We start from the raw sequence: 12727 nt of genomic DNA, 5'->3' as shown, positions 1-12727 counted from the left end.
GGGTGTATTTGGAGATATACTCCAAACCGGCCACCGTCCTTCGTGATGCAAGATGGCGTGTTTTGTTTTGGTGAGCGATTGACCTCGCTAAAACCCCCATACATTTGTATAACGTGTTCACTAGTATTGTGCAGGGACTATGTCAAACCTTAGCTATTTGTCATTGCCGCATTGGGACGCAGGCTCGAGGAAAATTCGTTACATTTACCTGGTAAACGAGTCGTCTTTCACACTCACAGACTGTCAGCAAAAGGTACGTGGAGCAGAGCCATAGCTGTTATTTGGCGCATTGGCAATGATGTTAATCGTTTAGTAGCCAGCTGTAAAACAATAAGCACGGTTGGCGGTCGGGGTTCTGGTTCTCAAACATTTTTCTGTTTTCATTTTTAAAAAGTATTGAAAACTGTTTTTGTTGAAGGGGTCGGTTCCTCTCTTTCTCGGTGCCGACCTCTTGGCCACCACAGATGTCCGCGCAGAGAACCATCCCAGGCATCACGCCAAGTTTGCGAGGAAAGGTCTCGCCACCAAAGTCCACTTCTCTTCAGGTAAACTCAACAAAATAAAAAGAATCAATCCCCTGCGGGTTTTTGGTATCAGCAACCTTATGTGGCTTTTGTTTTGTCAGCATTCAGGTTACGCGGGTTGAAGGTGGCGACGTCCAACAACGGCCTCTGGTTCTACACAATTCACGGGCTTTTCCGCATCGCCTTTGAGATGTACGCTAAGCGGGAACAGTTGGCGGTGATGGACAACATGCAGGTTTTATTCCGTCACATGTTTAAGAAGATTCTTTTAACACGCGCAGGCACCTACACTCTGCGTCAGGCGAAAAGATACCTCCGCATCAGTTGGGCCCCAATATCAATTCATAGCACGCCAATGAACAGACAAAAAGCTATCAAAGTGACTTCATGCGTCCTCTATTGCAGGATTTGTGGAAATCTCAGATGAGCGACAACCCACTGAAGTCCAGTTACAGGTTGTGCGTGCAACTGGACCGATCGGACGCCGGGAGTGGAATGCCCGATGAACAATCATCCAAACCGCCCGAGAACTCAAGTAGAGACTTGTCATTGGATCACTCTTACTCCACACAGCAAAGCTCTCAAAGCCTAGCTGAATTTAGGAATAAGCTTCAGAGCATAAGTAACAAACTGGCAACCAAAAACTTCACTGATCATCACCTGGAACCGGCCCTGCTCCTCCTGGAGCACGCCGAGCGCTGTCTGGACGGGACCGCGGAGGGGCAGGACGCGGCAGAGACAACACTGGCCGGCTGGCTGGGTGGCCGGTTCGCCGCGGCCCACGGCGACATCAGCCAGCGGGTGGAGGCCTTCAAGGAGCGCCACATCCAGAGGATCGAGGAGCTGCCGCCGGCCGAGGAGCTGGTCGCACAGCTGTTCCCGGACGCCATGAGGACACTGCTGCTGAACTGGATGGGGCTGAACCGGGAGGAGGACTGGGCCAAGAGACGAAGCGAGTACCCTATCCTGCTCCTCATTCTGGAATTTGCCAACCACAACCTCATCACAGGTGTGGCACATGTGCTCTACTCCACTCTCATCTGCAAGTAGTGTTCTTGTAGGATTGAAAAGGGATGGAAAATTTCCGGTATATTTTGGGTTGACCAAGTGGGACTAGTTGTAACTGGAAGAATTGGAGGCACAGTTAGGTCAAGGTATCACTGTAATGTACTTACAAATTAGTCAAATAAAGCCTTCTGACATTTTATTTTATTTGGGGTGTGTTGGAATTCAGGGTTGAACACAAATGCCTTATTTTTTACATTTGTGTCAGTCATGGAAGCAGGAGACATCTTTTTTCCTATCAGGGACAAAACTAAAAAAAAAATAAATACAAGGCGACAAGCAAACAAATTCTAATGAACATTTGTGGATTAAAATGTTTCACGGGCCATTTTCTTCTTCAAACAGTTCTAAATTTGGGGTATTAGACACTTTTTTTTGTTGTTGCTAAGAAGTTATAAATAGTGTTCACATTGTACGCAGTTCAGTTTCCAAACACACACAGTACTCCCAAAAAGTTAGGCAGATTGGTCTTTCAGGTGAACTTAATTTGACCTTCTCTCGACTTTTGCATGCTGGTCCAACAGTGAACGGTTTCAGTATTCTTTGCATATGTTTTGCTCTTTGGCTCCCTGTTGGATGAATTGACAACATGGTTTTGATTCACAAAGCAATTTCGAAATTTCCAAGCGTGTTTCATGTCTATGCCTTTCTGTAACTCAGCCTCTCAGTTTTAGAGAGACTGTAATCTGAAAAGGTGAGCCCAAAAGGCCAATATTCCAAACCTTTTTGGGAGTACTGTGATTTCAATTTCCAAATGTAAAAAAACACAAAAACAATCACAATTACTACCACAGCTCGATTCCAAAGTAGTGCTGTCCATTTTGAGCCAGGTATGCATTGATAGGATGTCTTGTTATTTACACCATCCTCCAGGAATAAATTGAAACATAGTCCTGCACAGACCCCCTAGATGGAATCCATTCCGCGAGAAAACGCGGAGGAAAAACCGAGGCCCATGCCACGCTGGGTGTGCGTCTGCGATCGGGCCATCTCATACTGCACGTCCAGGTTGCGGAACATCTCCTCCTGTTTCTGAAGGGTCTTCAGGCCTTCGTCATTGAGCGGTTTGGACGCTTCTCCCTCGTCGTCAGCCTAGCGGGATTAACGGCGAGACTTGTACAATGTCAACAACATGGGACGCGTGCGGGGAATAAGCACTCACCTTAATACCCATTAATTTGCGAAATTTGACATTTTGGTCCTTGTTGCCAAAGTTGAGATTCTCCCACAACTCGGCCGTCTGGGACTTATCCTGGAAAATGACAAAATCAGAAGACACCATTGAAAAAATCAACAAAGGCATTTTTTAAAAAAAAATCACGGTCATTTTGGGTCACGTAAAAGAAAGGAAAAACTGCACAGAATAGAACTTTTCGCAAATTTTACTTTCCACTTTTCCTGTTTATTTTTGACAATAAAGCTTTTTTTTTTTGGTTAAACAAAAACCTAGATTTCCACATACCGCTTCACCACACAGTTCATCTTACCCCATCTCTCTTGCCCTGCCACAGTTTCTTGCGCTTCTTCTCTTGCTCTGCAAACTTGGAGGGGTTGACCGCAGACGGGTTGTAGTAGCTGGGCACGGCCACGCCCGTCTCGGCCAGCGCCCTCGCCTGCAAAGCCGCCATCTGTGCCGCCATGGCGATCTGCGGCGTCACCTGTGTACCCGACGCCAGCAGGGCGGCCACGTTGAAGGTGTGGTTGGCTGAGGTGGCCACAGTCGAGACAGCCGTCGGGGCGGCTGTGGCGGCCACTGGAGAGGCCACTGGAGAGGTCGCTGGGAACCAACACAACGGCCTCAGCACAAGGGAATGCAGTGGTACTAGCGGCTGTGCGATATGGCCACAATTGAATCTCTCGAGCTTTTTCCAGATATCTATAACGATATGTTAATATTACTATGGGTTCAGTGAAAACTATGAGATTTTTTTTAAAAGACAAAATGAAATATCAATCCAGAAATAAGGAACTACAGTCCTGTTGTGAATTTGACTTCATTTGGTATCCCGCAGGAGAAGCTTGTCTGCATGCATGCGTCTGAGTTGTGACCGACAGCAGCTCCTGACGAGTGTTCTCATTTTCTATTTGATTGCTTATTTTGTTTGTTTTTGTGAAACTGCTCCATTTTTAAATTGGGGAACATGTAAGTCAAGTTACCGTTGTAAAATGGCAACAATTAGAAGCCTCACCTCCAACAACCTCCTGCTGACGTTTTTCTAACAACTCCTTCTCCTTCTGCTCCTGGAGCTTCTTGGCTCGCTCTAACCTGCAAAAGACAAGCAAGCCAACAAGCTCGCTTAAATGCCATTTTGGAACAAGACTAAACATCCAGCCATTCGTTTTCAAAAGCGCTTGCCCTCATTACGGTGGTCAAATTGAAGACTCATGATGACGTATGAAAGATGAAGTTGGGTGGATGGAGGAGAGGTTGTTGTCTGAAAGGGGAATATGTCATCATTTTCATACTTGCACTGCACATTCTTTCTTGAATGTTAATTGGGTTTTTTTAATGAGGAACAAGCACTTGCGACTTTATTCGGCCTTAACAAACCGAAATGCTTCCAATAAAATGGCTGAAAGATTCACTTCTTTCGAATCAAAATGCCCGAAGGATCCACTTCTTTTGAATAAAAAACCTCAAGTGGAGCTCATTTGGGTGAATTTCACCCAAAATGGACACACAAAACCAAAATGGCCAACTTCCGTCCACCAAACATTTGGTGCATACCTTCTGGCTAGTGCCTCTTGCGCATCCATGGCTGTATTGCGGCCCCGGAAGATAGGGGGATTGGCGGAGCCGCTTCGACTCCTCTTGCGCACCTTTTCGCTCTTTTTCTTTCGCTCCCTGGTTTGAGCACAATTGTCCATTGGGTCATGAACCAAAAGTAAAAATCATCACATTCCGGGGCACACCTGCTCCTGCTGCGGCTCCTGCTACGGTACCGGTGCTTGGACCTGGAACGTGACCGAGAGCGAGCCCTCCTCTTCCTGTCGCGGCTGTGCGATCGCGAGGAGCGTCGTCTGTCTCGGCTCCTGCTACGATGCCGCCTGATGGGAACAACAGATCCGTTCACCAAACCCAAGGCTCAGCTGTATCATCGAAACTACAATCACAGGCCAGGCTTACCTGTCGCGCGAATGCGACCGGGACGAGCTGCGACCCCTGGGCGACCTTCTGTCTTTGCGCCGCGACCGCTCGTCGCCGTCCTCGGCCGAGAGCCTCTCGTGGTGCTCGTCCGCTTGCTTATGCGATTTGGACGACTTCTCCGGCTCTCTCTTTCGTGCCTGTTTCAAGAAGAAGTGGGTCTCTTTCAGGAAAATAGTGCAACAAAGAGAGTTAGTACCATGGTTTGCAAGGACATCAATTGCTTGTACATTCAAAAAAATATGACAACGTTGGAGTATAGACTCTTTAGATATTTGGAACCTTCAGTCAGCATTTCCTAGTCAATGCATCCACCTCACAATCAACGACAAATGGCGTACGACACTGCACTACAGTGTCCGTTTGGATGGATATAAGACAGCACTTTATACATCTAAACTTGTCAAGTAAATGTTCATTAGAATTAAAAAAATAAAATAAAAATACACATAAATTGTGAGAAAGACATGAATGTGTTTGAATAGCAAATAGTTACCTGTCCCCGTGGTAGACATATTATTTTGCTATGTCAGCAGGCTCCTCTGTTCAGTCTCTTCGTGCTTTAGCACGCTGAGTGTGATTTATTGTAGAAATGTTATCATGTGGTCTATGCACACAATTTTACAAAAGTAAAAAATAAATAAAAGATATCTAATCACCACAGAATATGGTTGCAAATAACACATATCCGAGGATTAAATGTAATACCCGCGCTCATCGATTCCTTTCTGACTTAATTTTGTCCATCTCACTCAGGGATCCCCAACCGTTGTTTTTAAATGTTGATACCCACCATATATACACAGCATCCACAAAGTACTCAAAGGGCTTTTGCAACATTTTGTTTTGTTCCAGCCTTATTCCAAAATGGAACAATTCATTCTTCCCTCAAAATTTATACACAGAACACCCCATAATGACAGATCAAAAAAAAAAAAAAAAGTTCTTCAGAAATGTTTTCCCGTTTATTAAAAAATAAATAAATTAAGACAGAAAAATCGTATGTCAATAAGTATTCACAGCCTTTGCCCAATACTTCCTTGTCTCCAGGGATGAGATGATGAATCGGATAATGAATAGTTATCAAAAACAGTCAAAGCATGGAATAAAGCTTTAACAAAATGTGGTATAAAAGAAATGCTGCAAATACTTTCCGAATGCCCTGTATGTGACGCAATAGCAATACAGGAGAAATATTGCAATATGTAAGTGGTTCATGGTTGGGGAACACTGATCCAATACTCACCATGGCCGCCTAATTAACAACCACTAACGACTGACGAGCTTCAAAAAGACACGCATCAAAATGTGCTTTTAGATTAAAGGAATGAAGTGAGTGATTAGTTACCTCTTTGCTCCTGCTGCGACTCCGCCTGTGCTTCCTGTTCCCTGGAAAATGACAAGAGCAGAGCAAATTATTAGAAAGTGGGTCTCAAAGCTTCACGAGTACTTGTGTTTCGGTCAGATAGCTCTCTCATTTTCTGGTTGGCTATCCCGAACTGGCGAAAATGAAATTGCATTTGGTTTTGCCCATTTTCTTCCGTGTTTAACCGAATGAGGCAAACATTATGACATTTAAGCAAACAAAACTAAACTTTTTTTTTTAATCAGTCAACTGATCGCTAAGAGGAATCTTATTCTGCCAACAACGGGAATCGTCCTAAAAAAATATATATACTGTATGACTGTACTTTGATAACAGGTATGCTGCTGTTTGGTGTTGGCAGCTTTCTGTTCTACCGCAAAATTCAACCGACGGGAGCGGCTTCATTGGAAGTGAAGAAGCTGCCGGTCATTCTGGATGGTTTGGCGCGAATGTCCAACACTCAGACTCAAGCGGTGACTGAGCTCAACCACAATATTGATGCGGTTTTGGAGCGACTCCGCACGATCGACAACAACATGGAGAAGTTGGAATCCGCGCTGCGGAAAGAGATTGCGGATTTGGCTGATCGGCGCCAGTGAAGAGATACAGACCACAGACTCAGGGCTGTCTGAAATTGTTGGCGGCCGTCCCTCCAAAACAAACAACGCTATCTGGCCCTTTCCCCTGGATGGAAGTACGCATGGAATCTAGGGCCCCCACCACCACCCCCCTCCTTCTCGGCCATGGACTGATAAGCCGGGACTGTCTTCATGAGCAGACCTCGACGAAGCAGCTATGACCTGTACACGCATACACATACACAACTGGACAACCACACGCGCATACACATCCTTATTATCACCGTCTTCATCGCTCCGATTCTTTTTCCCCCGTGACGTGGTTCGACCTGCAGAGGGCATGTGTCCGTGCAGCTGGCCAGGTCTGCCGCGTCGCGGTCACCCCCCCTTCCCATTCATCCTCCCCCTTATTACATGTTATGTCTTGTGACTTGTTGTAACTGTCATATGCTTATTTATGTGCTAGGGTCTTTTTTTATCCTGGACTTAAGTTATCCTCGGAAGAGGATAGTTCAAGCGTGGTTTTTTTTCCCCTCTCCCTACCCAGCGTTTTCCTTTCTGAATTCTGACTGTAATTTCCCCATTGCGGGACAAATAAAGGGACATCTTATACATATACATATATATATATATATATATATATATATCGGTCAGCCACTACCGCCTAGTATAAATGTCATCTTTATGGGTAATACCAAAAGGCAATGTTTCTGACAAAACAATTGCATAGGTTCTATTACTCACGTTTTCTGTCCCTGGAGCGAGACCTTGAGCGTGAATGGTGGTGCTTGGAGCTTCTGGGCGATCTGGAGGATTCCATGTTGTGCCTCTTGCTGTGATGGACCGGTGAGTTTGCTCTAGTGTTGTCTACAGACTCGCCACTTGCCTGGAAATCCAAAGATTTATATTCATGCTTTGACTACATGTTAGTGTGTTGCTAACAAAATGTATCCATTTATTTGCTAACTCGATATGGGTGTTATGAAGACGGATTGCATGGGTGACTGAACGATATTCTATTTTATTTATATCCTATTCCATACTCTAATATGCCCTTAAGATGCGATGTCTATCAGTAGATGTATATTGACATGGTTTATATTCATGCTTAGTGTGCATTATTTGCGTTAAAATGTGCTCCCATTTCTACTCACGATATAACCCATGTTTAAAATTCGAAGTAATCATTTCATGGTAAAGAAAAAAAATGGAGAAGAAATGTGATTTAAAATTAAAGGGCAAGATGCAGAAATCATGTTTGATTAGCAACTTCACTCACGTTGCTTACGTACTAGATCGATTTATGGATTAAACCCGAACTAAATTCATTCGTTCATGCTTTTTTTTTTAAAAACATGTTTTTGTACTTGAACATTCCTCTACTGTAAAGTTCAACGAATACTAAAGGACAAAGTATAAGCAAAGCAAAACAATCAAATGTTCTGCTTGCAATTCACATATTTGACACCAAAACGTATTTAATTAATTACGTATAAAAATGGGCCGATTAATAGTCTATCGTAATTTCCCCCTCCTAAATATCGGAATTGTCCCATAAAGAAAAATCCGTATCTCAAATCACACATTTCTCGGTTGCCTAATGCGTTGCTGTTACTTGAAACGTGCCATACGAATAGAATTTGTGTGTAACATACAATCTTTAGCAATGAAGCTATTTTCCTCAATAGCACGTTTGTGGCTTACAACAAACGCATACGACGCCCTAACAAACGGAATCACATTGATGCATTTACCAAAACGACCAACAAACAATTGGACATTCTATCTGAAGAATACCTTCAGATATTGTTAATTCAAAAAAAGCGCTTAAATTGGCCAAAATACGCCTAGCTACATGGCGTAACTAACCAGGCCTCCATGGTCAAAATAAATCCATTATCAGCCATTTTTAAGAACCACGACGTCTAGATAACACCGTAAAGGCGACGCTACAATAATTACAGCGATGTAGCGCAAATTGCATTTTATAATTTGACTTACAGGCATAATAGTGGCAAGCTCTTTGTAAACGCTCGGCTTTTCGTCGACGCCAGAATGTACTTAAAATGCTAAACTGGTTTAGCTAGCGAGGAAAGAAGCTAAGATGAGCGGGGTTGCCAAGATTTTGAGGAAAAGCCACCGACATTTGGTCAATGACTGATCCAAAGAAGCAGTAATGAAAGAGTACGTCGCAATATTCACGCATATTAATGTAATAATTGTTCAAATTAAACGGCTGGTATTGGTTATTGGGCTTTATTAGCTGATTAATAACAGTTTGCGACTCTACAAAATACTGAAAAAGAACCAACATGGCAACCCCTTCTACTCACTTTACGACGCTCAACCGCGTGTGTAATGACCTACATTCGAAAATAACTGTTGTACGGTGTACTGTTTAAATCTGGACTAAATTTATATCATGCTCAAAATGTAGACATAATACCAAATTCCCCGAAATAACCCCTCTCTCCATCGCATCGACTATGCCTAGAAATTCAGTTCGTAAAGTTTATGAACAGTGACAACGGGCGCCCAACGCTTACTTTAAATTCGAACTTCGACGATCATTCTTTTTCTGACTGAATTAAGCTCCTGTGTCAAAAATACTTATGTAATCTATCCATAGCCTCCTTCATTCTAACTCACGTGTTTTGTCATCTTTTGTGACCAGAAACTGAAAATACTTTAAAGTGGTCAGATTTCATTCATTAATACGAGACTCACTATATCATATCCATGACATTACATATTTATTTGCACAACGAGAAGCAAGCCGCCATTCTCTCTGGTAATTTTAGGGCAGAGGTTGAGGCAACGTGCTGTATGAATACATTCTTCTGTCATCTTGTGTTTGCTTGGATTTAGAAGTTTAACTTAATGTGGTATAGCCATTGCACATGAATATGAGTTTTTGCTTCTGTGAATTGTTCTTTGAGCCATAGTTATCATCGGGTTTAGTTGACCAAAAAAAAGCAGGCTGATTATTTTTTTTCTACCTAGTCTTTGTAAAATATTCCATCAAGTAGATCGAGATCTTGATTAATATCGATTATTGTAATTTACACTGGAAAACGTCAACTAAAACGTCACGTTGAAATGCTGAAAGACAATTGGGCAAATGTATGCAACGTGACTTCACATAGGAACGTCATTGGTTTAAATGACTTTTATGACGATCAGCGAAGGTCGTTTCACAACAGGAACCGTGACCAGTTTTAAATCGGGTAGTAACCGTTACAGTAAGCAGTTAATTGGGAAAACGAACTCAAAATGAGTTGAAGCATTACGAAATGCTGCACTTTAAATCAAATTATATAAACACTTCCGTCATTAAGTCAGTCATGGTCATGGGGCGCAGTGGTCACATTTTACGCGCATGCGCAGTTTGTTGTTGTAATGTTCGCTTGATCAACATGTCTGCCTCCTTGGTAAGAGCGACCGTCCGAGCGGTCAGTAAAAGAAAGATCCTTCCTACTAGAGCTGCTCTCACTTTGGTAAGTCAATAAATCTTTGCCGAGAAATATATGTGGAGGAGTTTGTAACTATGAAAAACCGTTTTCTGGATCACTATGACGTAGCTAAGCTAAACTAGCAGGGGCCCGTGACGCAACACTGCAACGTAATACGTGCCAAAATACGACGAGGTTTTAAGTGTCACTTTTGTTTTTAATGACCTTGATGATCACTGGGAGTGTTTTAAACTATTTGCCGGTCTGAGGTTTCCACGTGAAACTCGGCAGCCTGCGATTTGTTTTGTAACGTCATTAGCAGCATCTTTGCCGACCGTTCAAATAATTCCCAATGTGGGATTTTAAATTGTCAAACCCTCTGTCGTTCTAATACGTCATAAATTATTTGCAAGCAATGCACTTCAAATGTATTAATTATGAAGACGTTACAGACGTGAATGCCGTGTAGTTCTCAGTTGTGTGAAGGACGCGTAGTTTATTGCGCTTCTTGGTTTAATTTCTTGATGTATTTAGTTATATGCGTAAACCCAACGACAGGATATGAATCTAATGGCCGATCGGCCATTTCGTTTTTGTTAAGTCATGTAATATTCTCTATATTTTGAAACATTTCTTTAAAAAACAACATCAACACCGCCACGCTGTTTATAGTGACTAAGTTTTCAATCAACAGTAAAAAGTACAATATATCCTTATTTCACGACGAAGTTCCGGACTGAAGGCGGAGACCTACGTGAAACTGAATGCAGTCGAATCGAATCGAAAACAGGCCGTCACATATCATTTCCGAAGAATGCGTGTGTACGTGCGTGCGTGCGTGCGCGCGCGTGTGTGTGTGGGTGTGGGCGGAGGAGGCAAAATGTAATAATGACTCAGCCAATCATGCTATAATTGTTGAAATAGTTGGTAATAATGAAAAAAAGTCTTACAATTTTTCAAATAAAAATAAATTTGTACTTTTTTTGTGACTGCTAACTTGATTGCTTTTCTAGACACCATCTGCTGTGAACAAGATCCGATGTTTGTTGCAGGACAAGCCGGAATATGTAAGTAGTATAAATTTTTCCGAGGATTTGTATGGTCCAACAAGCAAGTGAAAGGGCCGCTGATAGGAAAACGCTGCTTTTGTGTGTGCTTCCCAGATTGGTTTGAAAGTTGGCGTGAGAACGCGTGGCTGCAACGGGCTGACGTACACGCTGGACTACACGAAGCAGAAGGAAAATAGTGATGAGGAGGTGCAGCAGGATGGTGAGCTTTCTTGTTTTATTTATTTTTTAATGAGTTCTAGTTGATTATTTTATTTGATTAATCTGTGTTTGTGTCCAGTATTGTAATGTCTCCCGGTGGCCACGGTGGGCATACCGGAAGAAATAGCAAAATGAATTTAATTGCAGCATGAAAATATGATGCACAAACTGTTTCATTCTTTAGATTCTATTCAGTTATATTTAGGGCTGTCACTATTGAATAATTTTAGAATTGATTATTCCATCCATCCAATAATCGAGTCAGGTTATAGACCGTGAAAAGGTCATCATAGGTAAAATGGACATCTACTGTATGTGGTCTGGAAATGTTTGTGTGGATGGGGTACAACAATGCCTAAAATGCCTCAGGGCAAAAATCTTGCGTCAACTTATTTTTGTGATCGACTAGGTTGACTTTTTTTTTACCCCACTCGTAATTATGATATACTTTTTTTAAAAATGAAGTCTAGAATTATAGAATGCTCTTTTTCCTCCTTGTGCACCGTGTCAGGCGTGAGGGTGTTCGTCGCCAAGAAAGCCCAGCTGACTCTCCTGGGGACAGAGATGGACTTTGTGGAGTCGAAACTGTCCAGCGAATTTGTTTTCAACAATCCCAACATTAAGGGCACGTGTGGGTGCGGAGAGAGCTTCAACATGTGAATGTGGCCCACCTTCCCAAATTATGTCCCATCCAAATCAAACAAACAAACCCTACAAAAAAAAAGACTCCGCATGGACCATGGAGCCAGTCCTTCGACCACTGCAGTCAATGCACAATAACCCACACATGCTTGTGAAGCCTCAGCGTAATGCACCATATTTTAATCACAGCTCTTTGTTTGATTTTGTCATACTTATGACGTGTCTCATTTTGTTTTGGACTCCTGATCTCCAATTCGCAAGGACATCGTCGAGTATTTTTGCATTGTAGTGGCAGCCTACTGTTTTAGCGATGCGCACATTATTGTACATTTTTACATGAATTCACGATGTAGTGTCTTGAAAACTGCTTTTTCAGTTTGTATAGTCTTTTGAAACTGACAAAGCATATTTATCTCTGTAAATATAGAGTGTGAATGATCTAAGAACCACAAAAGCGCATAATAAAGCTAGAAAGCCTGGGTATGCGTCACATGAGAGTATATAAGGTTGGTGAAATGCTTTAATTTTTTTTCCTAATGACAGCAAAACACAACAAAAAATCATTTGGGGGGAAGATTAGTCAAGAGGCCACTCAGTTTCTTGGCTGGTCACATGCTCATCGCTGATCTAAAGAAATACAGTGGTTTTCAGTTTAGGGAAGGAGTATTTGAACACTTTCTCGTTTTA

The 12727-nt window shown here is 42.6% G+C and overlaps 3 protein-coding genes across 6 annotated transcripts; 2 read left to right on the top strand and 1 right to left on the bottom strand.

The window, feature by feature from the left end:
* The first annotated feature begins 10 nt into the window (after window positions 1-10).
* On the top strand, window positions 11-1731 carry LOC147205395 (uncharacterized). 2 transcript variants are annotated; one of them, XM_086110499.1, is made up of 4 exons: window positions 11-253; window positions 419-545; window positions 626-759; window positions 930-1731. In XM_086110499.1, the coding sequence occupies exons 1-4, from the start codon at window positions 140-142 to the stop codon at window positions 1572-1574; spliced, it is 1020 nt and encodes a 339-aa protein (XP_085966625.1). In that variant the 5' UTR covers window positions 11-139; the 3' UTR covers window positions 1575-1731. The 2 variants fall into 2 exon arrangements, with proteins under 2 accessions (XP_085966625.1, XP_085966624.1); XM_086110498.1 differs by having other exon boundaries at window positions 31-70; window positions 465-545.
* rsrc2 (arginine/serine-rich coiled-coil 2) lies at window positions 1716-8789 on the bottom strand. 3 transcript variants are annotated; one of them, XM_086110495.1, is made up of 10 exons: window positions 8680-8789; window positions 7423-7564; window positions 6083-6123; window positions 4717-4874; window positions 4503-4637; window positions 4318-4434; window positions 3779-3855; window positions 3077-3366; window positions 2752-2841; window positions 1716-2681 (listed from the first exon to the last, which is right to left on the bottom strand). In XM_086110495.1, exons 1-10 carry the CDS (start codon window positions 8683-8685, stop codon window positions 2496-2498), a joined length of 1242 nt encoding a protein of 413 aa, XP_085966621.1. In that variant the 5' UTR covers window positions 8686-8789; the 3' UTR covers window positions 1716-2495. The 3 variants fall into 3 exon arrangements, with proteins under 3 accessions (XP_085966621.1, XP_085966623.1, XP_085966622.1); XM_086110497.1 differs by lacking the exon at window positions 8680-8789 and adding an exon at window positions 5231-5304 and having other exon boundaries at window positions 4717-4897; window positions 7423-7527; XM_086110496.1 differs by lacking the exons at window positions 6083-6123; window positions 7423-7564; window positions 8680-8789 and adding an exon at window positions 5231-5993 and having other exon boundaries at window positions 4717-4897.
* A 1167-nt stretch (window positions 8790-9956) lies between these two features.
* On the top strand, window positions 9957-12519 carry isca1 (iron-sulfur cluster assembly 1). The gene is made up of 4 exons (XM_086110503.1): window positions 9957-10175; window positions 11144-11197; window positions 11294-11399; window positions 11910-12519. The coding sequence occupies exons 1-4, from the start codon at window positions 9972-9974 to the stop codon at window positions 12056-12058; spliced, it is 513 nt and encodes a 170-aa protein (XP_085966629.1). The 5' UTR covers window positions 9957-9971; the 3' UTR covers window positions 12059-12519.
* Window positions 12520-12727: the final 208 nt, after the last annotated feature.

The sequence above is a fragment of the Hippocampus guttulatus genome, chromosome 5 (genome assembly GCF_054856545.1).
Source record: "Hippocampus guttulatus isolate MCC_2025c chromosome 5, RoL_Hgut_1.0, whole genome shotgun sequence".
Classification (NCBI taxonomy): Eukaryota; Metazoa; Chordata; class Actinopteri; order Syngnathiformes; family Syngnathidae; genus Hippocampus; species Hippocampus guttulatus.
Note: the sequence above shows the minus strand (reverse complement) of the source record. Positions and strands in the feature narration are given on the sequence as shown.

What these genes read in the sequence shown, in the direction of transcription:
- rsrc2 (XM_086110495.1), bottom strand. An exon ending in AGGAGCCGCAGCAGGAGCAG is followed by an intron (nt 4,435 to 4,502) that starts GTGTGCCCCGGA and finishes TGCTCAAACCAG; the next exon opens with GGAGCGAAAGAAAAAGAGCG. An exon ending in CAAGAGGCACTAGCCAGAAG is followed by an intron (nt 3,856 to 4,317) that starts GTATGCACCAAA and finishes TGTCTTTTGCAG; the next exon opens with GTTAGAGCGAGCCAAGAAGC.
- LOC147205395 (XM_086110499.1), top strand. Translation starts at nt 140, where the DNA reads ATGTCAAACCTTAGCTATTTGTCATTGCCGCATTGGGACGCAGGCTCG. An exon ending in TCACAGACTGTCAGCAAAAG is followed by an intron (nt 254 to 418) that starts GTACGTGGAGCA and finishes TTTTTGTTGAAG; the next exon opens with GGGTCGGTTCCTCTCTTTCT. An exon ending in CGGTGATGGACAACATGCAG is followed by an intron (nt 760 to 929) that starts GTTTTATTCCGT and finishes CCTCTATTGCAG; the next exon opens with GATTTGTGGAAATCTCAGAT.
- isca1 (XM_086110503.1), top strand. Translation starts at nt 9,972, where the DNA reads ATGCTGCACTTTAAATCAAATTATATAAACACTTCCGTCATTAAGTCA. An exon ending in CTAGAGCTGCTCTCACTTTG is followed by an intron (nt 10,176 to 11,143) that starts GTAAGTCAATAA and finishes TTGCTTTTCTAG; the next exon opens with ACACCATCTGCTGTGAACAA. An exon ending in TGCAGGACAAGCCGGAATAT is followed by an intron (nt 11,198 to 11,293) that starts GTAAGTAGTATA and finishes TGTGCTTCCCAG; the next exon opens with ATTGGTTTGAAAGTTGGCGT.